At 40.8% G+C, this 14,354-nt stretch overlaps 1 protein-coding gene across 3 annotated transcripts in view; it reads left to right on the top strand.

The window, feature by feature from the left end:
- Positions 1-14,354, top strand: part of MICU1 (mitochondrial calcium uptake 1) — a 179,158-nt gene that overhangs the window by 122,139 nt on the left and 42,665 nt on the right. For all 3 annotated transcript variants that reach the window (XM_079793297.1, XM_079793295.1, XM_079793296.1), the window contains one exon: positions 8,422-8,559. In XM_079793297.1, coding sequence (XP_079649423.1) covers positions 8,422-8,559 — 138 coding nt within the window. The remainder of the gene's footprint in view (positions 1-8,421; positions 8,560-14,354) is intronic.

Raw genomic sequence — 14,354 nt, forward strand, 5'->3', positions numbered from 1 at the left:
AATTAAATAGGCTTTCTAGAGAACTCCTAGCATTTCTTTTTTTGAAATTTTTTCTTTTTTCTTTTTTTAATGTTTTGATTGATTTCACAGAAAGAGGAAGGGAGAGGGAGAGAGAGATAAAAACATCAATGAGAGAGAACCATTGATCAGCCGCCTCCTGCACACCCCCTACTATGGATTGAGCCCAAAACCCAGGCATGTGCCCTGACCAGGAATCCAACTGTGACCTCCTGGTTCATGGGTTGACACTTAACCACTGAGCCACACTGGTGGGGCACTACTAGTATTTCTTGTTAAGTAAATGTGTGTCAGGCTGAATATGATTGAGACTAGTTTTTAAAGTTGCATCTAAATCATTCCTTATATAAGTTGGTTTACTGATTTTCATCTTATTTTGACTTCAAAGAGGGCTTTTTCTCTTCTCTCTCTTACCAGGAAAGGTTAATTAAACTTTCCTGATATAAGATCTCCACAGATTGTCTTTAAGGTTATTGTCATATATTCTTGTGCTAACTGGATTTGATTTATTGCTTACTTTTAATATGTATCTTTATTCTCTGACAGGGTTATGGTAGCTTGGGGAACAATCTTTTTGGTTTTCCTCACTTGTGAGTATGAATAAGTCCATTTATTTGAACATGTAATCATTAGCTCACCAAAGCTAATCAGACTTTATAAACACTTTGTCAACTGTGCCCAGGAGCCTGTTCTGCCTAGTGAACATAATTAATTTCAAACTGACACAATGGGGCATCACCTTCCATTCCTTTCTAAACCTAGTTATAAAGGGCATCCAAAAAGACTCCCCTTCTCACTCAGGTGTTTCAGAAGTCACCACATCTGTCTGCCAAAGGGCTCGGCAGAGCAGATCATCAGAGCAAAGTAAAAGCAATGTGATTTTAACAAATTATTATTGCTAGGCTGTAATTTGTGTATGTCAACCCTAGTAACTAGATAGCTTCAACTACTTGAAATACCTTCCTCTACCTGCCAATATTTGCTGGTAAATATGTGACAGAAGTATGTGCAATATTCCTCACTATGTTAACCATGGTGGCATAATTCTAGTGTTGGCTGTGATCTAAAATACTGATTAACTTATCTTTGCCTCCATGATGGAAACTGGTAATATGACCTTGTGTTTATGTGGCAGACTTCCCTGGTATTGCAAAGGCATCGACAGCATATAATCTCCCTAGATAATTTGAGGTTATTGTTGCCTCTGAGCTGCATTATAGCCAGAGGGGAAGAGATGGGTATTTGAATTGTAATAAAGAGATAGAAATGAAAATGAACAACTAATATTAATGCCTTTGTCTTCGATGTTACATCTAGTTCTTTAAATCAAATTCTGTAAAAGTAGAGGATCTACCTGTTCGTCTTTGGGAGCTGCAGGAGATTATGGGAGCAGCTTTTCTAATAGTTGCCCTGCCGTGTTACCTTGTATTGGCCATTCATATTGATATAGCCAGTGTTGCACGTCTCCCAGGACCCCAAGAAGTGAAGATATTAAAAGCAATTTAAAGATTTAAGGAAGTATAATTTCAAACATAAACACATTTTGCTGGCCCCAGCAAAACAAAGACCTGCTAGGCAAAAATGACTTGCATTTCAGTAAAGGCTTAGGGTTAGTAGTGAGAAAGCCTATCATCCACAGGCTTTACAAGCAGCTAGAGTCACATTCAGAGAAATGTATGTGAAGCAGAAAAGAACCTGTTAGGCACAGATATCTTCCTCACACCCATTCCACAATTGTCGTTGTCAGTAACATCTCCTCTGACCACTTCTGCCATCTCTACCGTCACTCTAGTCTAAACTAGTTATCTTTTGCCTAGATTACTTTACTTGCCTCCTAACTAATCTTACTATAACCACTCTTGCCTTCCTCATATTGTTCTTAGATAAAGAACTAAACCCATACCAATAGGCTCTGTATAATTTCACCTCCGCCTCTTCCTTCAGATTCATCTCATGCCTAAGAGCCCTTGCACTACTGATCATTTGCCTGGAACACTTCTTCCTTTCTCTTCCTCTATTGACCTCCTTCTTACCCCTCAGAGCTCACTTAACCTCACTTAATCCAAGAAGCCTTCTCTGCCTCACCATCTCCCCACCACAAATTAGACCACATTTTAATGTTACAGATTTCCAAAGTACTATGTAATTTTTCTTCAGATCACTTAATTATATAGCTATGGAGTTGTTTATTTAATGGCTGTTTCCAAACACTCCTTGAGAACGTTTGAGAGAGTATGTTGGGCTCATCATTTTTTTCTTAGTGCCTGGCACAGTACCTGACACAAAACAGATGCTCAGGAAATAGTGTTGAATTAGTAACTACTTCATCAGCTGTAGACAAAAGCCTGATAAAGGCACACACATGCATACACCCTCTCTCTCTGGCATCATTATGGGTTAGTGTGTTAGGCACCTGGTGGCATATCTACTCAACTTCCAACCATTCCCTCTTCTCCAGGATTTGTCCCACTCTACCTCTCAAACACATGTGTGGCGCCTGGAAGCCATGTTTATACTTTATGCTTCTCCCTTGCTTTCCCTCACATCACCTTTCCCTACCCCTCCATTAGCTAATTGGATCAGGAGTGGACCATGATTGACCAATCAGAATTTTGCCATAGAAAATTTGAAATTTGGACTAGGGACAGTTGGTCTCTTCTGGTAGTTAAATTATTTAACATGTACACTCCAGAACTCCAGGGTAACTATGTGTGCCCACCGTGTAGACCCATATAGCGTGGAGGAAGAAAGGCTGACAGAAAACAAGGACCGAAACAGCTACACAGAAATGAGAGCACTGCCAACTTTCAGCCCTGGCTCTCAGTCCTTCCCCACCATGAGCTGCCTTCATCTCCTGGGATCCCTAAATTTCTCTTTTGCTGAAGTTAGCTTCAGTTGATTTCCATTATGTGCAGATCTCTCCATAGCTTCTGCTTGGTGGCCTAAGGCAGAAGCTAAATTAGCACCTCCTTGAAGATCCAAGAGCCAGTGTACCCAGGGGACAGAGTAGGATCATCCAGATTACAACTCCTCAGATCCATAAGGGACACACTCAGGGGGCAGACTAAGTGAGCACCAAAGTTCCACTGAAGCAAGTCTTGCCTCATAAGGGTGTCTCCAGCACAGACGTTCTCCCATCGTAGACACAGTTGATCCTCACAGCCAATTGGCCTGGAGGTCAATTCCTCCAATGATACCAACAACCATCAAGGCTTAACTACAATAAGACTGTGCACACAGCCCACAAAGGGGCGCACCAAGAGTGTCCACCTCAGGTAACTGGGGAGGCTGAGCCACTGGGCCCTATAGAACACACCTAGCACACAAAGCCACTCTGCGAACTAAGGGAAGCAGCCAAAATGCGGAGACAAAGAAACAGGTCACAAATGACAGAAATGGAGGAAAGCAAACTACTGGATATAGAGTTCAAAACCACGGTTATAAGGTTTTTCAAGAATTTTCTAGAAACCGCCGATAAATTTAGTGAGACCCTCGAGCATATGAAAAAGTACCAACTAGAAATTAAGCATACACTGACTGAAATAAAAAATAATATACAGAGATCCAACAGCAGACTAAAGGATCCCAAGAATCAAGTCAAAGATTTGGAATACAAAGAAGCAAAAAAAAAAAAAGAATCCAAAAATATGAAGATAGTGTAAGGAGCCTCTGGGACAACTTCAAGCGTACCAATATTCGAATTATAGGAGTGCCAGAAAGAAGAGAGAGAGCAAGATACTGAAAACCTATTTGAAGAAATAATGACTGAAAACTTCCCCCACCTGGTGAAAGAAATAGACTTACAAGTCCAGGAAGCGCAGAGAACCCCAAACGAAAGGAATCCAAAGAGGACCATACCAAGACACATCATAATTAAAATGCCAAGGGCAAAAGACAAAGAGAGAATATTAAAAGCAGCAAGAGAAAAACAGTTAGTTACCTACAAGGGAGCACCCATATGATTGTCAGCTGATTTCTCAACAGAAACTATGCAGGCCAGAAGGGAGTGGCAAGAAATATTCAAAGTGATGAATAGCAAGAACCTACAACCAAGATTACTCTACCCAGCAAAGCTATCATTCAGAATTGAAGGTCAGATAAAGAGCTTCACAGATAAGAAAAAGCTAAAGGAGTTCATCACCGCCAAACCAGTATTATATGAAATGCTGAAAAGTATTCTCTAAGGAGAGGAAGAAGAAGAAAAAGGTAAAGATAAAAATTATGAACAACAAATACATATCTATCAACAAGTGAATCTAAAAATCAAGTGAATAAAAAATCTGATGAACAGAATAAACTGGTGAATATAATAGAATCAGGGGCATAGAAAGGGAGTGGACTGACAATCCTCTGGGGGAAAGGGGTATGGGGGTGCGGGAAGAGACTGGACAAAAATTATACACCTATGGATGAGGACAGTGGTGGGTGGGGGTAAGGGCAGAGGGTGGGGTGGGAACCGGGTGGAGGGGAGCTATGCGGGGGGGGGGGGGGGAGGAACAATTGTAATAATCTGAACAATAAAGATTTATTTTTTTAAAAGTAAACAAAAAAAAAGAAAATTATCATTCTGAAATACTTGTATAAGGGCAGGATTTACTCAGAGGGATAGACAGTCTCCAGAAAAGAAATTGTATAAAAGAGAATACATTTGTTGGAATATATTAACCTCAAAAGTCTTTAATAAATCAAGATGCACTTGCAGACATTGATTTTTTTTCTTTTACTACTTTTCTAATCTTGTTTTGACTTTTTTTTATAATTCATGTTTTTTTCTCTTCCTGGTTTCCCATCTTCCTTAAATCATTTCATCTAGATTAGTGATTTTCACCTTTTTCATCTCATGGCACACATAAACTGATTACTAAAATTCTGCAGCATACCAAAAAATGTTATATTTTTTTGCCGATCTGACCAAAAACTTAGGTATGATTTTGACTCATTCACACCGAGTGACTATTGTTGTGTTGGCTGTTGTCATTTTTTAAATTTGACAATCTAAGGGAAAAGAGGTCAGTGCCCTGACTAAATAGTCAGGTATTGCATGTTTTAAAAATTCTTGCGACATACCAGTAAAAAAAAATGCTGATCTAGATATATGTGGACCATCTGTCCTTCCAAAAGGCAATGTCTTCTCTCAGCAAGGGGCAGGGGTGGGAACAAGAAGCACAATATGGACAGAAAGCCAGGAAAAATCTTGCAGACAGTTTTTTGGCTCCTCTTCCCTGGCCCCCTGTGCCTGCCCTGCAGCTCCCTGGGGAACAACAGCTTGTATCCATTTGAGAAAGTGGCAGGGCTGCAGAAGAGAAAATGCTAGGCTTCTCCTAGACACAGAAAAGCAGTGCAAATGGTTAGTGGTGCACTGGAAGGGGGAGTTGCTGTGCCATAGTGTCGAATGGGATAGAGTCTCCTTCATTGCCATTGCAGTGGAACATAAAGAGGCTTTGTCAGTGTTCAACTACTTAGAATACAAACCAGTCATTTGAATTGCTTCCAAATATATTTAGAAGCTTTCTGCATTGTGATAATTTTGTAATAGCATGTCTTTCCCCAAAGACCCTCTCATGACCTTGGGGATCACATGCATACTGTGCTCCAGGAATACACCCACAGGCTTACGGTACACACTTCATCTCGAGCCACCCTTGAAAATTTTGCCCTAATGAAGGTCCTTGAAGCTCCCTAGCCTTAGTGTAGTAAGTCCTCAGTTAATAAATGTTGAATGAATAGCACATTAGATCATTTTTCATGAGCAGTTTTGCGGATAAAGAGAAAGAGCTCTCCCTGCCATCCCCAGCCATTTTGAAGACCTCAGAAATAAGGCAGTCTTGCCTCAAAAGAGCCTGAAAACCTAAGAGGAGAGGTGCTGCCCCAAATCAAATTACTGGGGAGGTAGTCAACTTTGCAGTGACCCACACTGCATGGAGCTGAACTTTAGAGGGTTTTTTTTCCCATTGACTTTTTTAGAGAGAGAGAACATTGATTTGTTGTTCCACTTAATTATTCATTGGTTGATTCTTGTACGTGCCCTAACTGGGAATTGAACCCACAACCTTAGCATATCAAGACAATGCTCTAAATGAACTAACTGACCAGAGCTGAATTTTATAGTCTTTAAGCCCTTTCAGGTTCCAACTACATCAAAATAGTAACAACTAACCCTAAGAGAAAAAGACATGTCTGAGTTTTCAAAGAACATTAGTAAACATGCTAACTTGAGTATGGTATTGTTACATGAGCATCTCCACTGCAAATGGTCTTTTGTCTTTGAAACATAATAGAGGTGCAATGTTATGCCCCTTTGGAGAACAGAAGAATTCAGGCCTTTATTTCCATAAGCCTTGAGCAAGCTGCTGCTGCTGCCAATGTTATAAACAAGAAACATTTCAACCTTGAATCTATCTTGTGGAATAAAGCTTAAAACGCATCTAATTCAGATATATGGGATTTCTCCTCTGCTGTGACATCTCCAGATAAGGGTGAAATGAGTGCCCTAAATTGTTAGAGCCCAGTCTGGAGGGCGGGACCACAGCCTGGCTCCACTTACCTAAAAGAAGCCCATACAAGACTATGCATCTCCAACTTTTGCCCGGGTATCACATTTCACTAAAATCTGATTTAGACTTTGTAGAAAGTATGCCCATTAGCAAAATTAGTCCTCCATTTTGTTTCAAGATGGTAAATTGAATCATAAATCAGACTTAAATTGAATCCTAAAAACTTTTGGTGGTGTCAAAAATTAATCAGCTCTGCAGAAGTGATGCTATGACAAACTTGAAATATTGAGTGGCTGAGTTAAAAAAGAGACTTTCACTTAATATTGATGGTGTTGATTTCCTTGGAAATTGTTTTGCCTCTCACTTTAAATATGACTTAGCTCCCTGGTTGCATAAGTTTTTCCAAAACAACATGGTGCTGTTCTGTAGGATGAATATGTATTACTGCTTAGAAGGATGAAACAGTATGATATTGAGATACAGTCTTTGGTCCAGACAGAGCTGAGTTTGAATCCCAGGCCTTCATGTTGCCTCAGTTTTCTCATCTGTAAAATGGAGCTGATAATATCTACTCCATAGGGTGTTATAATGACTAAGTGAAAGAATATATGGGTAAAGAACCTGGCCCATAGTACATGCTCAGTAAATGGTTGCAATTGTTAAAATGCAGTTCTTGTATATTGCTCACTGAATGTCTCACCAGTGAGGAAACTAATTAAGGTGTCTATCAACTTACAAGCTAACTGAGGAAATGAGGACCAAAAGAGAATTTCACTCTTGACTGTATACTTCCTTATTTTGTGACTCGTCTGTAAATCTTATCTCCCTACTAGATGGGGAAATCCCTAAGCACAGAAATGAATCATCTTTCCTTACCCCACAAGGCTAACACAATGCTAGACAACTAGTAGACACTTGGGAAATGTTTGAATGTTTGTTGATATGACCTTACTTAGCAATGTCTCTGTGTATATATACCCCTCTTATGAAAACAGGATTATGTCTCACCACATAGGAATCTGAAAGTTTCCTAGTAACTGTTATTTTCCAATAAATCCATGGGGAAATTTTACCATCTTCAAATCATTTGCTTTCTAATTTGTTTCTGGGCCCACCTTTAGCCAATTTATTATCTGTGCATTTATAAGTATCATTAACACTGCAGCTGGCATTGAGATAACTTTCTGGTCTCTGTTTTTATATTAAAATCTTAGATTTGTGATATTACTTAGATTAGCTGGAGGTCCTTTATACTTAACCTTTCCAGCTGAATATTTAAATACATTTAATAAAATTTCAGTAGCTTTATTGTAAGTAAGCATGTCTAACTAAGATATTCTATACTCTATACATTTTTTTTTCAAGTTCTATTGATGCCCTAGCATTTGATTGCCATTTGGGGGAAAACTTGAAATTCTTAAAGGCCTGAATACAGACTAAAGAACTGATATGACTTTACGTATGTATAATAAATCAAATATATAATAATTATATTTTAAGTCTTCTCTGAGTAGCAAGGATATAGATGGACCAAAGATTACTTATTACCAATGATATTACTCATGAATTAGAATAGAGTTTTAACATTGTTTTGATCTCTGCAAACATGCTCCTGACCTGTAAGGTATATGAGATGTCACAGCAGCTGTGCTTTATCTATGAGGAAATTGAGGCCCAGAGTGGCTGGGTTACTCTCCTGATTACATAAATATTCAGTGGCAGAGTTGGAGAAGAAACTAGATCTTCTCTTTCTGATTAATTTTTTCAAATCTCAGTGAGAATTGTAGTTCAGAAATACAATCCTGGCCATCAACTATTTTCTGCCATCTAGCACAGATGATCATCCCACATTCCACATCAAAATACTTTCCATTTGACCCCAAGAACACTCTTTCTGTTTCCCGCTCAGTTTGAACGCCATGACCCTGTGGATGGGAGGATTACTGAGAGGCAGTTCGGTGGCATGCTGCTGGCCTACAGTGGGGTGCAGTCCAAGAAGCTGACTGCCATGCAGAAGCAGCTCAAGAAGCACTTCAAAGAGGGAAAGGTAGGTATCTTTGCCTAGAGGAAGAAAAAGAGCCAAACCATGGAAACATACGGTATCATGGACCAAAGGTTACAACTAATTAGTCTCTAGTACCTGAAAAAATGAGCAGTGGATGAGGAGAAGGGGAGAGCCCAGAATGACAGTAGGTTTATTATTTGGACAAAGGGTGACACCATGAACTGAGATAGAATTTAAAAGAGAGGCTGGTTTATAGGGAAGATAAAGAGTTCAGTTGTAGCTATCTTGAGTGTAAGATGCCTATAGACATCCAAGTAGAGTTGTTTAGCAGGCAGTTGGATATTGAAATCTGTTTTAGAGGATGAGCTAGATTTGGGAATCATCAATCCTATATAATAAGAGAGGAATATGCTAATTATCCGTTACGCCGTGAGGCGTAACAACCTGATCACAGATCTGCAGGAGGGTGGGGCAGCGAACTACAAGTGGGTGGTGGAGAGCTACAGGAGGGGGCAGGGCAGCAAGCAAGTGGGAGGCGGAGAGCTACAGGAGGGGGCAGGGCAGCAAGCTATGAGGGGGGGGGGGTCAAGGGGAAACTATAGGAGGGCAGCAGTGACCTACTGGCACATGGATTCGTGCGCAGGGCTACTAGTACACAATAAGAGTGAAAGCAAGGAGAACAGATGAGATTACCCAAGGAAAGTATAATATAGAAAAGAACTGTGGGCCAAGAACAAAATCCAGTGAAACACTAACATTTAAGTAGCTCAGAAAGGAAATCTTGAGGAAATATTTAGAGAAATACCTGGAGAAAGTAATGAAATCAAAGCCAAGGAAATAGAGGATGTGATGGAGATGGCCCAGTAATATAAGATGATAAACATCCATTGGGCCCAGCCAGTGTGGTTCAGTGGTTGAGCATCAACCCATGCACCAAGAGGTCACCAGTTCAATTCCTGGTCAGGGCACGTGCCTGGGTTGTGGACTCCCACCAGGGATCATGTAGGAGGCAGCTGATCACTGTTTCTATCTCTTTCTCCCTCCACTTCTCTCTAAAACAAATAACATATTTTTAAAAGTCCATTGGTTTTGGTAAAATAGTAATAATTGGTGACCTTTGGGGGAGCTGTTTCATTAGAGTGGTCTGTTAGAGGACATATTAGAATGGGAAGTTAGGAAGTAGAGAAAGAGAAGAAGGAAAGGAAGAAGAGGGGAATGGAAGCTCCTAAAAGGAAACAGCATATGTTAAAAACTCAGGCAGTACAGAAGTCTGCTTGGGCTGCTATAACAAAATACCACAGACTAGGTGGCTTAAACAACAGAAATTAACTTTTCTCACAGTCTGGAGGCTAGAAGTCCATGATCAAGACGCTGGAAAATTGGGTTTCTAACGAGGGCTCTCTTTCCCGGCCTGTAGACACTTCTTCCTGCTGTGTCCTCACATGGCCTTTCCCTGGTGTTTGCACAGAGAGGCAAGGAGCAGGGGAGTGCTCACACTAGCTCTCTGATGTGTCTTATGAGAACACTAATCATTTCAGACCAGGGCTCCACTCCTAGGACCTTATTTAACCTTAATTATTTACTTAGAGGCCCATCTCCTAATAAAACCACACTGAGGGGTAGGGCTTCAATGTATAAGTTTGTGGGAGATACAAACATTCATTCCATAACAGGAAGGAAAGGCAAATCTGGCATGTGTAAGGAACTGAAGAGGACTGTTGTGATTGGAACCTACTAGCAAGGAGAATGGACTGCAATGCAGTCAGAGAGGGAGATGAGGACCAGAACATGCCGGACCTTCCAGGCATGGGATGAGTTTGGATTTTATTCACAGTGCAATGGGAAGCTATTAAAGGGTTGTGAGCAGTGAAATGGTATGGTTGTATGTATATTTAAAGAGATGATTCTGACTGCTTTATGAAAAATAGTTTGGAAGGAAGCAAGCATAGAAGCAAAAAGACTGATACTAAGATTATTAGAGAATTCAGGAAGAGATGATTGAGCATCTTTTGAGCAGCATTGAGAATGGAGACAATGGATTTCTAGTGGCACTCATCAACCCCACTCTAATGCCTTTCAACACTGGCTACGCCTAGAGCAAGAAGAGGCAGATGGTAGAACTGAGTCAGCATCTGGGGATTTATTTGCCAGGGAGTGGGAAGGACACATTGAAGCAGAAATTAGTGAAGAGGTCAGACCTCTTCAAGATCTCAGACACACACGCAGAGCAATGCCAGCACACCCATGTCTTCTCATTCTCAGCCCAATGCTCATTTCACTGGACAATGATTCCCAGTTTGGCCATGACCAGGAAGCTGACCTAGCACTAAAAATGTCCCATGAGAGATTGCCAAGGTAGTGCAGTATGGGAGACATGGAGCTAGAAGACTTGAATTTAGGCCCTGCCTCAGAGGTTTCCATGGCCATTAGACAAATTATTTAACCTCATTGGCCTCATGAACTGAGAAGCTTGTCCTAGATGTGCATTATAAGGGCGCTGTGGCTTTAAAGGCTGAATAACTGAAAATAAGAAATAGGATGGCTAGTGCTATACTTGTCTGATTTCTTAGTTATTAGTTTTTGTGCAGGAAATATTGCCTGAGTAGCATTGCCCCAACTTGGTAGAAAGCAATTCTCGTCACCCAGACTTTTTCCTCCTTGTCTTGGATGGCAGGAAGCTGAAAGGACCTCTGAACCAGGCTTTGAGCTGCAACCGAGAGCAGCTGGGCTCTGAGAGAGTGTCAGCCTCTCTGAACTCAGTCCAGCCTGTCCCCAGAGCAGGTGTTCCCTTGGCTGGAGGGAAAGACTCATCATTAGTGGAAAGTGACAGATGACAGTACATATACCACTCAGATCTGCTGGAAATTAAAATTTCAGAAAATTGATTGCAAATGTTTAGGTGGATTTTTTAGTGCTGGTCCTGGAAGCATAGTGTTTGCATTAGGAAACACTCCTTTCTTTTAACCAGACTTATTTTTAAATTTGTTCAGACATTGACTTGGCCTTATAATTATCGGGATAAGCTAATTCATATTTTATTATAAATTTATATTTAAGAACAATAAATTGGGTGCTGGAGACATCTCCCTTGAAGGAATGGAGTATTTAGCTTTGGCAGGATAAGTTAATTTAGGACCTGAAGACCTTTCAAAAGAGCTCTGAAGTGAGAGGACACATTTTGTCAGATGGTAAAAATTTGGGGTGCCAAATTACTTCTGGCCCAGAATTCCAGCCTGCTCTAGCAAGAAGAATGAGATTTAATGTCCTTTCATGTTGGTTAAACAGTTGAGAACATAGTAATAGGTAAAATGAGAGTGAATGAAGGACCTTTGCTCCTGTAGTGACCAGTCCATCTCTCTGGGACCATTTCCCATTAGAGGGGAATAACCATCTTTTCTAATTGCTTTTTTATTTTACTTTAGATAAATTGTTAGCATGAAAATGTGAGTTTTCATTTGGCTCATGTTAATTTTTGTGTGGGGGGAGTTCTGTACAAAATATCAAACCAGACCCAAAAGATTGAAGGTCCTAGTGGTGTATTAAATAAATATCTGTATCATACTGCCTGACCGTGCAGTGCTTCACAGCCATTTTTCTTTTTCTGTGTTTCTAGCAGCCTTGGTAGCTCTCATTTTGCCTTTGAAAATATAGAAACATAGAAAAAGAGAAATTGATGACCCACCCAGAGTCAACTGGAAACCAACACTTCCTATTCCAGATCTGTGGCAGCTCTATTTCTCCATACTCTTCCTCTAAAGCAATGCTTCTCCACCCTGGTTGCCCAGTAGGATCACTTGGGGAATTTTTAAGAAATGCGATTTTTGAGGCCCGATTCAAACCAATTAAATCAGAAGCTCAATGGTTCCAGGCATGAGAGTTTCTTAAAAGGGTTCTCAAGTGATTCTGAAATGAAATTAGGCTTATGAGCCGCTGCTCTAAAGGGGCCATGCTTCATCGGTGGCTCTAGCTGTTTTGTCCCTGGGTAATAGCTTGAAGAACTGGGAAGCTGCCTTTCCTGGGAAATTTACTGTGTTCATACCCTGAGTAACCACCGTGTTTCTTATTTAACAGAGTTTTCTTTTCTATTTTTAATGGGAAAACATGTTTTGTTTGGGTTTTATTTTAAAGATTACTCCCTATCCTCTACTAGATTTTCCCTATTCCCCTCAATATTCTTTTTCCTGTGAATGCTTCTAGGCCAAATCTGACAGCTCTAAAATTTCCTTTTTGTCCTCTAAATTGTTGTATTCTCCTCATTACAAAACAGCTTCTGAGACTTTATAAATTTGGTTTTTCTATGCTCAAGAGTGCAGAAGCTGCAAACTTTAATAATTTAGCTAATTGCCCTGGCCAGTGTGACTCAGTTGATTGAGCATTGTCCCATGCACTAAAGGGTCACCAGTTCGATTCCTGGTCGGGGCACATACCCAAGTTGCGGGCTCAATCCCCCATAGGGGGGTGTGCAAAACCAATCAGTGTTTCTCTCTCTCCTTCTCCCTTCCTGTCTCTCTCTTCTAAAAAAACAATAAAAAATGTGTTTTTAAAAAAGACCTACTCTCTTTTAGAAACGCAGGCCTGTGCCCTGACTGGGAACCAAACCAGACGTGAGCCTGGCTTCTGGCTGAGTAGTGCTCCCTCTGTGGGAGCTCACTGACCACCAGGGGGCAGCTCCTGCATTGAGCAGGCTTGGTCTGAAACCGGCTCTCCGACATCCCCCGAGGGGTCCCAGATTGCAAGAGGGCGCAGGCCAGGCCAAGGGACCCCACCGGTGCACAATCAGGGTCGGGGAGGGACGGCGGGAGGTTGGCCAGCCAGAGAGGGACCGGGGGAAGGCTCCAGGGCGTGTCTAGCCTGTCTCACTCAGTACCAATGGGCCACACCCCAGCAGCAAGCTAACCTACCGGTTGACTGTCTGCCCCCTGGTGATCAGTGCACGTCATAGCGAGCTGTGAGTGGCCTTAGCATATCATTAGCATATTATGCTTTGATTGGTTGAATGGAAGACCAGATGACCAGACACTTAGCATATTAGGCTTTTATTATATAGGATTATAATAAAACTTAAATTATTAATTTCATGCTATCTGTGGATAATATTCACATGGGCTCTCCTATTCATTTATTCTTTTTTTAAATAATATTTTATTGGTGGTTTTTTTTTTACAGAGAGGAAGGGAAGAGGGATAGAGAGTTAGAAACATCAATGAGAGAGAAACATCAATTAGCTGTCTCCTGCACACCCCCTACTGGGGATGTGCCCGCAACCAAGGTACATGCCCTTGACCGGAATCGAACCTGGGACCCTTCAGTCCGGCAGACCAACGATCTATTCACTAACCCAAACGAGTTAGGGCAAATATTCACTTATTCTTGCAGATGTTTGAGGATTGAGCCACATGTGGTCATCAGATTCTAAACACATTGCTTGCAAAGCCCTTTAAAAAAACCCTCAGGTGATGGATTAATTAATTCCTGGCAGATGAATTTGCTATGACCAGTTAAAAGACAAGGCGAAGGAATCCATCCATTACAGTGTGTTTATACTCATCCATGGCCTATCAGCACTAAATATGTGCCTTTATAGCTGACTCCAGATGAAGTCAAATTTTCCTTACCCAGCTTCTCATCTATTACAACTACTTTTTATTTCTTTAAAAGATTTATTGATGTACAATTTATACACCAAAAAAATTAACCCATTTTAAGTGTACAGTTCAATGATTTTTAGTAAATTTACAGATATATGCAATCGTCACTGCAACTCAGTTTTAGAACATTCCCATCACTCCAAAAAATATCTCTCATGCCAGTTTACAGTCAATCCCTATTTCCACTCT

This window comes from Cnephaeus nilssonii (genome assembly GCF_951640355.1).
Source record: "Cnephaeus nilssonii genome assembly, chromosome: 16".
Classification (NCBI taxonomy): Eukaryota; Metazoa; Chordata; class Mammalia; order Chiroptera; family Vespertilionidae; genus Cnephaeus; species Cnephaeus nilssonii.